The following is a 13,665-nucleotide window of genomic DNA, read 5'->3' on the forward strand; positions in this document are numbered from 1 at the left end:
ATGGGTGTACTCATTAGGTCTCCACCAAAATTTGAGGCAGGTGAACTCACTAGTTCTCCAGCAGAGTTTGAGGTGGGTGTACTACCTGGTTCCTCAACAGAGGTTGAGGTAGGTGTACTCACTAGTTCTTGAACAGAATTTGAGGTGGGTGCACTTGCTGGCACTTCAGCAGAGATAGGTGTACTCACTAGTTCTCCAACAGGGTTTGAGGTGGGTGTACTCACTGGCTCTTCAGCAGAGATTGAGGTTGGTGTACTCACTAGTTCTCCCTCAGAGTTTGAGGAAGGTGTACTCACTGGCTCTTCAACAGAGGTTGAGTTGGGTATACTCGCTAGCTCTTCAACAGAGTTTGAGGAGGATGTACTTACTAGCTCTCCAACAGACTTTAAAGTGGGGCTACTCACTAGTTCTCCAGCAGAGGTTGAGGTGGGAGATTAATATCCTATAAGTAGAGTAGAAAGCCACAGAAACACAATGCAAATAATACTGCTAAATGGGCCAATAACAACACACAGCTGATAGAGCCTACTCATGACTGTGGTACTGACAGCTGAGCATCCAACCCTGGGACCCAAGACCAATCCCTCATCACCAGGAGTATGGACTGGCATGGAGCTCCACAGAAACCTCAAAAGATTAATTGAGCCCAATAAACTTTTGATTATTTATTGGCCACCCTGACATTTGCTGACACAGAGTAATTTTATCAGTCTCCTGAATAGTTCTATCCACTACTGGGGGTCAATACTGATCACAAACCCTGATCTAGCTTTCAGTGTGGGATTTTTTTCAGCCTCAGCTGATTCAAGGCTTGTAAAGACTCACAGTTACCATACTCTCCAATTTGCTAAAAAAAAACCTGCCAGCTAGGATCTAGAAGAAGATACTGGCATTGGAAATTAAAGGGAATGTATAATATTGTTTGTATACATTTATTTTTTCAGGACCAAGAAAATAGCATTTTAAAATATTTTATTGGTTTAGTCAGGCAAATATGACACAAAAATGTAATATTTACCTATTTCCCACCAGCTGGTGAGATTGTTAGCTCCTTGTCACAGGTAAACTAAGCTAAGTTTACCCGCTTTGTTAATTTTTTATTTTACTAAGCTCAATAACTGAAGCTTTGTTTATACAAAGAGGTTGGAGAAGCGACACATCCACCCTCCTTCCACCTTCTCTTACTGTTCTGCATAACTGCCCATACATAGGGAGAGAGAGCGAGACAGTATAAAGCAAGGCTGCTACCACTGTGTTTTCTCTTTGAAAATACATAATGCTACTACCAATGTCATAGATGCACTCTGTATTAAAGGTTTATTTGTAAAACTTAAGTCATCTTGTCTTTTTTTTTTTAACTACTTTATTCATTCGTTAGTAAATATAGCGATCTTCTGACATCATTTTATAACTTGGTGGTATTAATGTTATGTCTAGAAATATCCAATTGCCTCTCAGGGGATCAGGAAGGAATTTTTTTCCCGACAGGAGCAAATTGGATCATGCTTTGCTGTTTTTTTTTATTTTGCCTTCCTCTGAACTGTGGGTATAGGATTTTAACTTTTTTTTTATGGTTGAACTGGATGGACTTTTATCTTTTTTCATCCAGACTAACTATGTAACTATGCCTCAGGGTATATACTGTATAACTTGTAATTGTTGATGCACTAATGGATTTCAAAATATATCATAACAATCTTGAGCAGAATGCTGGGGCTTCTGTCTGTCTGTCTGTGAATTGCAATTGATACAAGGAGCACAGAAGTAAATCACACAAAAGATTTTGAGCCAAACTCCTGACCTCATTCCTATTGAAATGCTGTGATGTGATCTGAATCAGATTGGTTTTGTAAGACATTCCAAAATATATATGAACTTTTGTCTATAGGAATATGCAGAGATACAATTCTAGTTTGTGTGTTTTTGGTCACCTTTACAATGATGTTGCATTATAATGTGGACTTTCAATTCTCGATAAATCATTGGAAAGAAACTGAACTAGTTAGAATATAGGTTTAATCTGCAGTAAACATAATGGAAAAAATGACTCTGATTTACCTGTGTTCAGTTGTCTTACGTGGTTTTCTTTTCGCTTACAGCCCATGGGAACAGAGCGGATGGAGATGCGCAAGCGGCAGATGTCGGTGCACCAAGAGACTGTGAGCTCCTCTCAGGCACAGCAAGGAGTTGGGAATAGGGGATCTAATGCTTGCTGCTTCTGTTGGTGCTGTTGCTGCAGCTGCTCATGGTAGGTGAAAGTTACATTACATATCACCTCATTATAACCATTAAACACAATCAGGCATATTCAATATATTGTGATGAGGATATTAAACATCAAAAGGCAAAAAGCACTAGCCTATGGCAATTAAACCAAAACTGACCTTACTATCCGGTGTAGAGTAAAATTAGTCAAATATCCATAAATGGAAGCAATTGTCTGTGAAACCATAAGGCTCAGTATAACTAAGGTGCAGAGTGCAAATGTGCTGCTGATCACACAAAAGAATCCACCACCTCTCTTGGACGTTCACTCACCAGATGAAAACTGGTAACAGGCAATCAAGCATTAAACATTTGAGAATGGAAGGCGGCCAAAAGGTTAAACCGGATCAAATTCATCCTGGGCACCATGATACACTTTATTGTTTGGCATTTGCTTTTTGAGCTGTTTAGCTGATATTTTCATGCTTTTACTTGATGCACTTTACTGTTTCACTCAGCTCATCACATTCATGATGCACTTTACCATATTGTTTGATTTTTAGATTTCGCATTTACTAATGTTTTTTGATCTTTTATGTGTTGCACTTTACCATTCCGCAATATATATATATATATATATATATATATATATATATATATATATATATATATATGTATGCATTTATTATTGAAGGGGATTGTTACCTTCACCTTGTGTGCTAGCTGCTCCCCAGATATCGCCAGCGCTCACCTATTTATTAGATTCTGTTACAGACTAAAATTGGGCTTTAGGCTAATTCATTTTTCACAACATTACTGCATTTAAAACAGTAATTTTTTAATAAACTTGAATAAAATGTGATAAGAAATGTGATAAGAAATACATGTCTAGGAGTCATGAGTTCTCAGGAGCATACTACAAAGCTTCACTCACCATGTCCTTTACATGCAGGGCTTACAGTCATGAGGGTACTGATGGCACTGCCTGCCTTTGTTTACTACAAACTTCTCTGCTCTTGTTTTCTGTGGCAACTAGCATTTTCAGTTATGGCAACTCTTGTACTTTCCTGATGACAACTTTAACCATAATCTTAATATAGTATCTTAATAGAGGGCACATTTTCCGATTTACAATTACTTTAGAGAGATTTCTTTTCACTTCCTGTTGTCTCTACACTACAGGAAGTGAAGGGAAGTCTCCCTTCGTGGGACACTAGTTCCAAAAAACTCTAAAGTCTTTTCATCAACAGCTACTCTCTCCAAAATAAAAATAATAATTATTTGCATCTCAGAGTTTTTGTTTTGTGAATACACCAGGTATGAGCAGAAATGTTTGCTAACAGCTACATGACATAAATATGTATTGCCCAGGATGTTAAAGTATAACTTAAGGCAAAACATTTTTTTTTAGTTTTGGATAGAGTGTCAGGTTTTTATTGCTGTCAGCACCCCAGTTGGGGTATTATCCAGTTGTTTACCATTTTCAAAGTATATGAAAGTTAAAGGAAATCCCAAATTTTGGGTTGTCACCAGAAAATGGGGAAATCTTCCAATGGGGACACTAGTTCTGATGACCTGGGGTTGGAGGCAAGGGATCCCCTTAATTTTCAGGGATTTCCTCTCACTTCCTGTTTAGCTATGGGACAGGATGTGAAGGGAAATCTCCACAATGGGCAAAAAAAATCTGCAGCTGGTTCTTAAAGGTTAAGCGTCTAGCATCACCATGTAAAATGAGTTTTCCACATACAGTAATCCTGTAAGGAACCCACTAGGTGGTCTAAAAAAGAATAAAAATAACTAATTTAAACCAGTGACACCAGCAGCACAGCTGAAAAGCTTAGTAGCAGCTAATACAGCCATGATGGGAGTTGGGAAGATCTCCACCCACTGGGGTCTAGGATAGCTGTTAAAGCCTAAAGCCGCACATACATGGGTCGAATTCCGAAAGAATTTTCTTTCGAAAATGTTTTCTAAGAATTTTCGTTCAAATTTCGTACCATTAGTGGGTCACAGAAATGGACGATTTTCGTGTGACCATTGCATTTGAGTGATCGGGCATGTTGGAAATTTTTTGAATAACGAACTAATTTCTAATCAATGATGGGAGAATCGTGCGGGGAAATATAAACAAAAAAAAAATTAGCATGAGCTGTTACCTGGAAAGAAAAGAAAATTCTTGGCCACGAAAATTGTTTTCTGCAGCAACATGAGGTGACATTGAAGGCTTGGTTGGTTGAATTTGGAAATCAACGGTGGCACCATTGGATTACAAAATGCACTAAATTTCCAATTTGCTAAAGAAAATTTGTTCGGAATTCGACCCATGTATGGCCTGCATAAGTCTAATGGGTTTTTTTAAATCAGCAGAAGGCACAATACATACAATGAATGAAAATTGTCCCTTGTGCTGGTTGCTCCTGTGTTGCTTGAAATCTTCCTTCCTTTGCCTCCCCCCCCCCCCCACCCTCGCATCTATGACCTTCCAGTGCTGAAGGAGTTAATAGGAGCTGCTGTACCTGTCACGCGCACCCCTGAAAAGCTCCAACTATGCTCCCCTTTCCATCCTTCTGCCACATTTATAGAAGCTGTACTATCACTTTGAACAATAAAAAGTGCTCTATGAACAAAAGTGGCAGACCTTTTATTCATCCACCTGTCCTCCATTCAATAGATTCTTCACTGTGGGAAGCGATAGTACAGCTTCTATGAATGGGGCAGGGGGGCGGCAAGGGGGGCATAGTTGGAGCTTTTCACAAGTGCCTTTGATAGGTGCAGTCGCTCGCATTAACCCCAGCAGTACCAGAAGATCACAGCTGAGGGTGTAGTCAGAGGCAGAGGACTTAAGATTTCAAGCAACTCAGCAGTCACCAGCACAAGGAACACTTTTCATTCATTGTGTGTACTGTCTGTGGCGCTGATTAAAACAACAAAATTCACTACATTTAAGCTTTAATGGCTATCCTGGACCCCAGGAAGGAGATCTTTCTATCTCCCAGTATGGCTGTATTAGCTGCTGCTAAGCTTTTCAGCTGTGCCATTGGTGTCACTGGTTTAAATGAGTTATTTCTATTCTTTTTGGACCATCTCTAGTGGGTTCTTCATAGGAAAAGCTGCGACTAAGAATGTGTATTAGCATAACAGCCAGACACCTGGTATTTTCAGCTAGCAGCTCTTCCTATTGTATAGCCAAAACAGCTACCTGGGAGAAGTATAGACAGAGTTCTAAGATGGAAGCATTCAAAAAGGGTTCAAAATCGAATTACAGAGCTAACACATTTGGATTGCTTACAATGAATAAGGCTGTTTATGTTCTAAAATAAGACATTTTCAAGCTTTTTCTAATAATATAAACTGGAACATGTACAAATTCAACATAAGTACATTTTTCTTTGTAACTATTCTTCCAATTTACTGAAATAGCAAGGAGTGGGCACTGAGCACTGTGTGATCTCACTTTGCTCCAGGCCATGTTCCTGCATATGCCAGCATCTTCCTAATTTACTCTGCTGAAACCATTTTTTATATGTAATTTCTTTGGCCAGTCTAATGTATTTACTGTTGTTGTAATCAACAATAATCAACATATACCAAATGACAAATGGACAACAGGGACAGATGAACATGCTTTCAAAGAAATAATGTATATACTAGGAAGTATCATATCCAACAGTTCCCTGACCTAAATATCACTCATCCATGAATAAATATTTTATTTCAAAATGCTGCAGAAATCCTGTAGTGCCTAATATATTTACGTATACAGTCACGGAATATCCCTACACAGTAAACCCCAAATAAAAAACACTGATCAAAAAAATTAAAGGAACACTTTTTAATCAGAGTTTAATATCAAGTCAATTAAACTCCTGGGATATTGATCTGTCAGTTAAGTAGCAGAGGGGATTGTTAATCAGTTTCAGCTGCTTTGGTGTTAATGAAATTAACAACAGGTGCACTAGATGGGCAACAATGAGACGACCCCCAAAACAGGAATGGTTTTACAGGTGAAGGCCACTGACAATTTTTTCCCTACTCTCTTTTCTGACTGTTTTTCACTAGTTTTGCATTTGGCTAGGGTCAGAGTCACTACTGGTAGCATGAGGCGATACCTGGACCCTACAGAGGTTGCACAGGCAGTTCAACTCCTCTAGGATGGCACATCAATACGTGTCATTGCCAGAAGGTTTGCTTTGTCTCCCAGCACAGTCTCAAGAGCATGGAGGAGATTCCAGGAGACAGGCAGCTACTCTACCAGAACTGGACAGGGCCGTAGAAGGTTCTTAAAACATCAGCTGGGCCAGTATCTGCTCCTTTATGCAAGGAGGAACAGGATAAGCACAGCCAGAGCCCAACAAAATGACCTCCAGCAGGCCATTGGTGTAAATGTCTCTGACCAAACAATCAGAAACAGACTTCATGAAGATGGCCTGAGGGCCCAACATCCTCTAGTGGGCCCTGTGCTCACTGCCTGGCACCATAGAGCTCGATTGGCATTTGTCATTGAACGCCAGAGTTGGCAGGTCCACCACTGGCGCCCTGTGCTTTTCACAGTTGAGAACAGGTTCACATGTGAAAGGGTCTGGAGAAGCTGTGGACAAATTTATGCTGCCTGTAACATCGTTCAGCATGACCAATTTGGTGGTGGGTCAGTGATGGTCTGGGGAGGTATATCCATGGAGGGACACACAGACCTCTACAGGCTAGACAATGGCACCCTGACTGCCATTAGGTATTGGGATGAAATCCTTGGACCCATTGTCAGACTCCACGCTGGTGCAGTGAGTCCTGGATTCCTCCTGGTGCACAACAATGCCCTGCCTCATGTGGCAAGAGTATGCAGGCAATTCCTGGAAGATGAAGGAATTGATATCATTGAATATCCCCTACGCTCGCCTGACCAATAGAACACCTCTGGGATATCATGTTTCAGTCCATCATCTGCTTGCACCTCAGACTGTCCAGGAGCTCAGTGATGCCCTGGTCCATGTCTGGGAAGGAATACCCCAGGACACCATCCGACATCTCATTAGGAGCATGCCCTGACATTGTCAGGCATTAATACAAGCACGTGGGGGCCATACAAACTAAAAAAAGTATCATTTTGAGTTCCTGCAATGAAATTTCAGCAAAATGGACTAGCCTGCTGCATTGTTTTTTCCCTTTGGTTTTCGGGGTGTCTTTGAATTTATTCCTCTGTAGGTTGATAATTTTCATTTCAGTCAAATGATGGGGAATCCTTACGTTCCTAACACATTACCCAGCCCATATTAGTATAGATATCCAGCATGATGTTTTTCCCCATTGAGATCTGATGTGTTTTCAAAGGGTTCCTTTAATTTTTTTGAGCAGTGTATTAACTATCAAGCTCCTTGTAGAACTGTCTGTCTGTCTATTATGCTAGTTTAATAATACAATAGAACACCAGCTAAATGTTTCTCTTTAGTTTTGCATAGAGTAGAGAAGGGTTAGAGAGGAAGAAGCACAATTTGCTGATTGGAGTAGGCAGCAGAGTGACAGAGCTCATTGCTGTGTTGTTTTTCTATTCACAATCCAGTAATAGGCTGGGGCAGATTCAGGATGACCTGGATTCAGGGGAAGTGGGTTGAATTATGCTGGCCACTAGACTGAAAACATCTGTTGGCAGAAAAAAGTACTGCAGGGGAAGATGAATATTGCAGCAAAGGCTGGTTTTGTTATTTTATCTTTTAACTCCTTCACAACCAGGCAACACATACAGTGGGTATAGAAAAGAATCACCCCACTTTAAAATAATTACGTTTTGTTGTTTTGCAACCTGAAATGAAGACGGACATAGTTTTTATTTTATCCAGCTGTATTTACAAGTCATAACATCCAAGTGAAAGATATAACACCAGCATCTCAGAAAAAAATAAAGAAAATTCAGAAACAGAATCAATGAGTTTGAGAATGGATCACCCCTCCTAAAAATGACTTGTAAACTCAATCAAGTGTAGCTAATCACCTTCTCAATGGCACACAAAGCCATTTGATTTCAGCTGTAATCAGCAGTGGTCATTTTGATTAGTTCAGCATGAAAAGAGCTTTCCTGGAGCATTTCAGTCCCTGGTAGTGTAACCCAAGCAAACAATCCAATCAACTAGAGGGTGGCAAGGCACTGTCTAAAGATCTCTGGGATAGTTGTGGACAGGCACAAGTCAGGAGATGGATACAAAAACATTTCAAAGTCTTTATCAATGCCTTGAAGCACAATGCAGTCTATTATTGAGAAGTGGAAGGTATTTGGTACAACACAGACTCTCCCTGGATCAGGATGTCGCTCCAAACTGGATGAAAGAGCCAGGAGGAAACTGGTCAGAGAGGCTACCAAGACACCTTCAGTAACTCTGAAGCAGTTGCAGGAATTGATGACAAAGAGTGGTCATTGTGTGCTTGTGACAACAATATCACTAATTCTCCACAAATGGGGCTTGTATTGGAGATTTGCAAGAAAAAAGCCACTCCTCAAGAAAGGCCACATGCAGTCAGTACTGAGCTTTGCTAAAATGCACCCTGAAGATTCTGAACTCACATGGAAAAAGGTGTTATGGTCAGATGAGACTAACATTTAATGATTTGGCCTCAACACTAAACCATATACCTGGTGGAAATCCAATCCAGCTCACTATCCAAATAACACCATTCCTACAGTAAAGCATAGAGGTGATAATATCCTGTTATGGGGTGTTTCTCAACAGCATGGACTGGATCACTTTTTAGGATAGAAGGAAAAATGGATGGGGCAAAATACTGTCAACTTCTTTAGGAAAATCTGCTGCTGTCTGCCAGAAAGTTGTCAATGGGAAGAAGGTTTATCTCCCATCATGACAATGACCCAAAGCACACAGAAAAAATGACCACACAGTGGTTGAAGGAGAAAAAGGTGAATGTCCTCACATGGCCTAGTCAGAGCCCAGACTTAAACCCCATTGAAAATCTGTGGAATGACTTGAAGACTGCAGTTCACAAACGGTGACCACCGAATTTATGTGACCTTGAGCAGTTCTGCAAAGAAGAATGGGCAAATATTGCAAAGTGTAGATGTGCAAAGTTAGTAGAGACATATCCCAACAGACTAAAGGCTGGAATTTAAAGCAAAAGGTGGCTCAACAAAATACTGACACAAGGGGGGTGATTATTTTTCCAATTTAGTGATTCCGTTTTTGATTTTTTTTTTATTTCTGACATGTTGTTGCTATATCTTTCACTTGGATGTTTGGATGAGTAAATACAGCTGGATAAAACAAAAAATGTGGCTGTCTTCATTTCAAGCTGCAAATTAAGAATTGTGATTACTTTAAGGGGGGGGGGGCGATTCTTTTCTTTACCCACTGTATATGCGGCTTCCAGGAAGTGGACTTTAATCTTGGGTACCTCATATATGTGCTCCTCTGTTTGTACTGGAGGAATGATTCCAGCTTTGGTGACAGCTCCAGATCTCTACTAACGATCAAGAACCATAAGAACCGACTCTCAATCACATGATTGTTGTGATAGCCTGTGATTGGTTGTCACAGTGATCATTCATTCTGTAGCCAGTCCCTGTGTTGTTTCTCCTCTAGTGAGGAGGAAAAGATACAATGTATGTTTTTCTCCCCCAGAGAAGAAGTCTGAAAAAAAGATCTGTTAAAAAAACTAAATATATCTCTCTTCTGCACCATTGCTTGTGCAGTGGCATCACTACCAGAATTATCTTGAGCCCAGCAGTGTGTTCATAGGTGTTGAGTAAAGTGCTAGAACGTTTCTAAAGGAGGCAATGGGGAAATAATATACTATATATGACCACAGATATGACAAATTGCTGCATTCTGAGTTCTATCAGTGCTCATTTTTATTGTTTACATCTTTTTCTCCGTGGGCAGAGGTACTATATATCCTGAGTTAATTCATTGTGTATTTTTTCAGCCTCACAGTTAGAAATCAGGAAGATGAGAGGACGAGAAGGTCATCCAATGAAATCAGAGGAGACGGCATCCCAAACTGTGAAGAAAGGTAAGTGACCCTAATGGCCCGAAGACCACAACAGGGCTCAATGACAAAAACAAGAGAAAATTAAAATATGCACAAAATTACAGTTGTTCAGAGCAACCAGTCAGAAGTCTTATTTCATTTTTCTATAAAACAAAAGGTAAGACTTCAAAAACAAACAAAACCAGCACTCAAATCTTCATGCAGACTAAAGGGTATTCGGAATGCCAAACGGTGAGGTGCAGCCCTTCAAAGATCGGGCAATCTGGGTAGTGGTAAAGGGCAAAATCTCATCATGCATTACCATGGTACACCACGTATTTATTGAGAAAACAAATAGATATATACTCACACACCTCTGAAGAAGGGGGTTCGCGCGTCAGCTTATCCCTATTTAGGGCGCAGTATTGCATTGGATTGATATTGCAGACCACCTGTTCTGTTTTTATTCTCTTTTGGTTTGTGAGTATATATCTGTTTGTTTTCCCAATAAATACGTGGTGTACCACGGTAATGCACGATGAGAGTGTGCCCTTGTTTGCTTTTGTTTAAAAGGTAAGACTTGATTGATTGCTATTGACAACAACACTATTCCGCTTATGCTCATTCTCTAGTTTTAATAAATCATGTCCAGTCAGCCCTTAAACAGAGTCACTAAGTAGATAGATAATATGGTATTCATAAGTAATATTGCATTATTAGGCAGCATGAGAATGCACAAACATTGTAAAAAATTATCTGGGCTGTCCAGATAATATAGATGTTTTCAGCTATAGAGTTGATAGTTTAACCACTTGCCGATCCACCACAGTAAGTATACATACAGGCACAATCACATACATGTATATCACGTGCCTCTCCTGTTTACAGATTCCAGTTACCAGTATTTGGTAACTAGGTATAATGTGATCGCTATGATTGGTCATAGTGATAACATGAAAACAATGTATACAACCTTTCCATTCAAGAACAGCTTGCTTACTGTTGTGATTTGTGATTGGCCCACAGCAATCACATGGTACCTGGCTACCTGTACCATGTGATTAGCTGTAGCCAATCACAGACCACAACCAAAAACAAGCTGTTCATGAATGGGTAACCTATTCATGACAGCTAAAACTATTGCTTATACAGTGATCTTCAATATATAACCAATAACAGTATACAAAAATCTCTGGTTACACCCCCCCCCCCCCCCCAGAGTAGTACAGTGTAACTGTGTTGACACTGAGCTACTCTAATGACAGAATGTTAAAAAAAATTGTAAAAAGAAAAGAACAAAATAGTTTATAAAATGTTATTTAAAAATTTGTATTTATTTTTTTTAACATACTATGACCATCCAGTGTCTCTGATCACCACCACACCAGTCATATTATGTCGCTGTACTGCGCTGGTGACAGTATGTTAAAAACAAAAAGGAAAAACTTTTTTTTGTAAATTTCATCATTTTGAAAACAATTGAGACAAAAAATTACAACTTTAAAAATTTTTCCATGCCTCTTACTGTACTAAATATCTCAGACTGTCTACTTTCCAAAAAGAGGTAATTTGGGGGATATTTGAACTGTACTGGCACTTTAAGCAGCTCAAGAAATGACATAGACTGTCATTATATTAGAATTGATCAATTTTCATATATATACACCATAGTTTGTAGGCACTAAAACTTTCAAACAAACCAATTAATATACACTTATTGGGGGTTTTGTTTACCAAAGACAGAATACATTTTGGCCTAAATTTATGTAGAAATTAGATATTTTACATTTTTTTATTGGATATGTTTTATAATAGAAAATAGAAAATTTTCTTTTCAAAATTGTTGGTCTTTTTTCGTTTATACAATAAAAAATAAAAATGTTGATCAAATGTCACCAAAAGCTCTATTTGTGTGTAAAAAATTATATAAATTTAATCTGGGTACAGTGTTGCATGACTGCGCAATTGCCAGTTAAAGTAGCACAGTGCTGAATAGCAAAAAAAATGCCCTGGTCATGAAGTGGGTAGTGGTTAAAAAAGTGGTGATAAAAAATGTTGATTTTTCCACTGCCACCAGGAATACATTTGCATATGAACCTTAGATCAAGAACACGGGGGTAGGATCTCGAACTAGCAGGAGGACTTTTCAAAACCATCAGAATACTTTATTAATCCCTAAGGGAAATTAGTGCCAATTATTATTGCTAATATTAGAAAGTATTATTTTACTGATGATTGGAATAGACTTCCAGCAGAGGTAGTAAGTCAGTCAACAGTAAGTGGATTTAGATATGCATGGAACAAACAGAGATCTATACTCAAAGTAAAAAATAAAATAAATAAATAAATAAAAATTGGGGCTGACTGGATGGACCACTTGGTCTTTTCTCTGCCATCGCTCCTGTAAGTGTCTAAGTAGCCCTATTTAATGTGTATGTCTGGCCGAAACTTTTTTTTTTTTTTACTTTTTACTGCTATTTGTTGCTCTGTTAGGTAGATTTGTTTTTAACTTCCTGTCCTACTGATGTTTTTCCACACAAAGGGCTCAATTCACTAGAGAATATCGCTTGAGATAATTGGATTACGTGACACATTTTTTCCAACGATCTCATGCGATATTCAGAAAGTCAGTTTATGCGGTATTTACTGCACAAGTAAAAAATGAATGGTAAATATTATTATACAGTATTTATATAGCGCCAACAGTTTGCTCAGCGCTGCACATTACAATGGGAGACAGTACACGAGACAGTACCTTAACAATACAATTCAATACATGAGGGGTTCGAGGGCTCTGCTCCTTGGAGCTTACAATCTAGGAGGAAGGGGATAGTGGTACAGGAGGAGATAGCTGTGGGGGATGGAGTGGTAAGAAGAGTGGAGGAGATCATCAATTAGCTGAGGGTGGGGTAGGCTTCCCTGAAGAGATGGGTTTTCAGGGTGCGCCTAAAGGTGAGGAGAGTAGGTGATAGTCTGATGGATTGGGGTAGGGAGTTCCAGAGGATGGGGGAGGCCCTGGAGAAGTCATGGAGACGGGCATGGGAGGAGGAGAGCAGGGAACTAGAGAGTAGGAGGTCTTGTGAGGAGAGGAGAGTACGTTTTGGGTGGTATTTGGATATCAGGTCGGTGATGTATTTTGGGGCAGTATTATGAACAGCTTTGTATGTCAATGTTAGCATTTTGAATTTTATCCGTTGGGCAATCGAAAGCCAGTGGAGGGATTGGCAGAGGGGGGTGGTGGATACGGAGCGGTTAGTAAGGTGGATGAGTCTGGCCGCAGTATTCAGGATAGACTGAAGCGGGGATAGCCTGTGGTGAAGTATGCCAGTGAGGAGGGAGTTACAGTAGTCAAGTTGTGATATAATAAGGGAGTGAATGAGTTGCTTAGTAGTTCCAGGGTTAGGAACGGATGTATTTTGGAGTTGTTGGAGTCTACATGAGTTTGTCAGCGATTGCACCTGGGGCTGGAAAGACAGATTGGAGTGTAGGATG

General features: G+C 39.6%; 1 protein-coding gene across 2 annotated transcripts in view; it reads left to right on the forward strand.

The window, feature by feature from the left end:
- RGS20 (regulator of G protein signaling 20) overlaps positions 1 to 13,665 on the forward strand; it is a 217,516-nt gene that overhangs the window by 191,181 nt on the left and 12,670 nt on the right. For both annotated transcript variants that reach the window (XM_089678436.1, XM_089678437.1), the window contains exons 2-3: positions 2,100 to 2,248; positions 10,129 to 10,215. In XM_089678436.1, coding sequence (XP_089534562.1) covers positions 2,100 to 2,248; positions 10,129 to 10,215 — 236 coding nt within the window. The remainder of the gene's footprint in view (positions 1 to 2,099; positions 2,249 to 10,128; positions 10,216 to 13,665) is intronic.

This window comes from Staurois parvus, unplaced genomic scaffold, assembly GCF_062004578.1.
Source record: "Staurois parvus isolate SC_StPar_1 unplaced genomic scaffold, SC_StPar_1.0 ptg000205l, whole genome shotgun sequence".
In the NCBI taxonomy this organism is placed as follows: domain Eukaryota; kingdom Metazoa; phylum Chordata; class Amphibia; order Anura; family Ranidae; genus Staurois; species Staurois parvus.